The 2580-nt window shown below is 48.9% G+C and overlaps 1 protein-coding gene across 1 annotated transcript; it reads right to left on the bottom strand.

The window, feature by feature from the left end:
- Positions 1–218: 218 nt before the first annotated feature.
- LOC119237119 (late cornified envelope protein 3D-like) lies at positions 219–1002 on the bottom strand. The gene is made up of 2 exons (XM_037501128.2): positions 984–1002; positions 219–509 (listed from the first exon to the last, which is right to left on the bottom strand). Exon 2 carries the CDS (start codon positions 486–488, stop codon positions 222–224), a length of 267 nt encoding a protein of 88 aa, XP_037357025.1. The 5' UTR covers positions 489–509; positions 984–1002; the 3' UTR covers positions 219–221.
- Between the last annotated feature and the right edge of the window lie 1578 nt (positions 1003–2580).

Below are 2580 nucleotides of genomic sequence, written 5' to 3'. Positions count from 1 at the left end.
CTGACAGACACCAAGTTCTGACAGACACCAAGGTGCATTCTGGGGGCTCCTCAGGGGAGCCACTGAGGAAAGCTGGATACACTCCAGCAATGTTTCAGCACAGGCAGGGGGCACAGCAGTGGGGGCTTGTGAAGGACACGGTGAGGACCACCCTTGGAGCTGTCTCCTCTGATCCTTTGTCTCGGCATCAGGAGTCCAGGTCAGCAGCAGCCCCCAGAGCCTCAGCCACAGCCAGAGCCCCCCAACTGCTGCCCACTGACACCATCACAGGAGCCAGAGCTCTGGCGCCTGCACCCATGGGACCTGTGGCTCCCATGGAGGTTCAGGCAGCAGCCGGTCCCAGAGCTGGGGCCATGGCAGTCCCCAGAGCTGAGAGCACAGCCCGAGGAGGCCGGAGGCAAGCACTGTGCTGGGCTCTTGGGGGGGCACTTGGGTGTGGGGCACTTGGGAGGGGACTGGCACTGCTGCTGGTTCTGCTGGCAGGACATCGTGGCAGGAGGTGGGTGAGTCTGAAGAGATTAAAGCAAAAGGTCAGTGCAAGAACTCCGCATCAGTGTCTCCTCTGCGAAGGGTTTTATAAAGCCCCAGTCCCTACTACCTGCTGCTTCCTGAGCTGTGATTTAGGGGGAAAATGGAAACCAGCTTCGAGTTAAATTGCCCTGGCAAAACATTTCCCTCACCTAGCTTCCTTCTGGCAATGATGCTTCTATCTTCTAACTGGTCCCCTTGTCTCTCTGTCTTCCTGGAAACACTATATCCAGTTGGGCAGTGACTCCTGGAGGATGTCCGGGCACATGCCCATGGTGGGAGCCGGTGCCACAGATTCTGATGCTTCCCACCCAGGTTCCTTGTTCACTTTCCCCAGCTCCCCTCCAAGGTCCTCCTCTCGCTTCTTCTCCATCAGACACCTCTGCTTCCCTGCAGTAGACTGAGCTGTGTTCCCAGCACTCCCAGCTGAGACTGTGACCCTTGTAGATACTCACCTGGTGCAGAGGAGGCAGGAGAGGCTGTTCCAGAGGAGGCTGTGCATGGGGAGCCCAGAGCAGGAGCCCTTTTATCCTGGGCAGGGTGTGATGCAGGGCCTGAGCATGCAGCTGCTTTCTCATGCAGGGAGTGTGACAGGGCCACGTACTCCCATTCCTGATCCCCAGTTTGCTCCTGCATGCTTGCCAAAATGTCTGGGAAGAGGAAACAGGAAATCCTGATGACTGCTCCCAGCTGTGTTGGACACCTGCCCTTTTCCTTTCATTCATGCAGCTCAGGTGCTTAACCTCAGTTCTGCCCCTTGCATTTTTGCTTCAGTGTCATGCTGGGCTGTGAAACATTTCCTGACCTTGAACATTTCAAGTTTAACTGGACAGACATCAGAGAAGTAATAGTATGTCTGATACCATGTGATTCACTCTGATACAAACTTCTCCAGATACCTTTGTCTTTTGGGCATCTGTTTCTTATTCCCAAGTGTAATGATTTGTTCAGACTTAATGTGCTCCTGACTACTGGGAATATTTGGTGATCTAAGACCACTGGACCCTGGGAATGAGATGTGTTAGGAAATAGACAGAAGATGGGATCCTGCCCTGTCTGGTGCAGTCCTTAAGCGAACTAAGGCTAAGGTAGGGTTATATTAATGAGCAAAGTACCAAGAGAACCTAAAGTAGTTGAGATCATGAGACTCATACTTAATGTGAAAAAAAATCCCCCTTTACTTTCAGTTTTCAGTGTATAAAAAATTAAATTGCCTACTGTAGGGTAAATGGTTTTTCAGGCTTTTCTGGCCTCAACCATTAGGATTGCCCTGCCTGATCCCACACCTGCAGTTGTTACATTGTTGTATTGTTTGCTTCTGTGGGCCATGGGAGGAGTATTGATAAAGTCACTGAGAGAAGCAGGACAGAAGCAGGAGAGAGAAGGGGCGAAAGCAAGCTAGAAGAGAGAGAAGCCCAGACTGAAGACTTGCTGGGGGCTTGGAGGCTTCCTGGCCTCCTGGTACCCCGGCACGCCTGCCTGACGTGTGCCTGTTCGCCACACTACATGAAAAGCTCAATAAAAGCCTGAGAAAGCCACCGAGGGCTCTTGGACTCCTCCTTTACCCGGTCTGCTCCAATCCTAGAAAACCTGCTCTTTGCCCATCCTACTCTGCCCCTACACCTACAAATGTGAAAAGTTTGAGATAATTGATGGGGGTCATGAAGAGGATTTATTCAATGTATTGCTAAAGATGATATTGATGAAGGTGGTAAGTTATGAATATTACATTTAATAAGACAGATCTGATTATATGTAGTTCGTGTAAGATGAAGTTTAAAATAAAATCTGAGTCATATCTTCCCAGGGGATTTTATTATAGTATCAGACATGAATTTTTCATTACTTCATCTCTACTATCATCATAAAATTAAACGTATAAGAATTACATCAGTGATTAATGGTTCCTTTACAGAATTAAAGTGCCATGTAAAAAAAGGTGATGTGGTTTAGATTTTGCTGAAAAAAAATGAGCATTTATTTCCTTGTGTCTTAAGCCTATGAGAAGCAAGTATCATCCTTAAAACAGCAGCAAGCATGGAAAACATTTCC

The sequence above is a fragment of the Talpa occidentalis genome, unplaced genomic scaffold (genome assembly GCF_014898055.3).
Source record: "Talpa occidentalis isolate TD23 unplaced genomic scaffold, MPIMG_talOcc4v2.1 talOcc4.9, whole genome shotgun sequence".
Taxonomy (NCBI): domain Eukaryota; kingdom Metazoa; phylum Chordata; class Mammalia; order Eulipotyphla; family Talpidae; genus Talpa; species Talpa occidentalis.
This window is presented reverse-complemented; position numbering and strand designations above follow the sequence as displayed.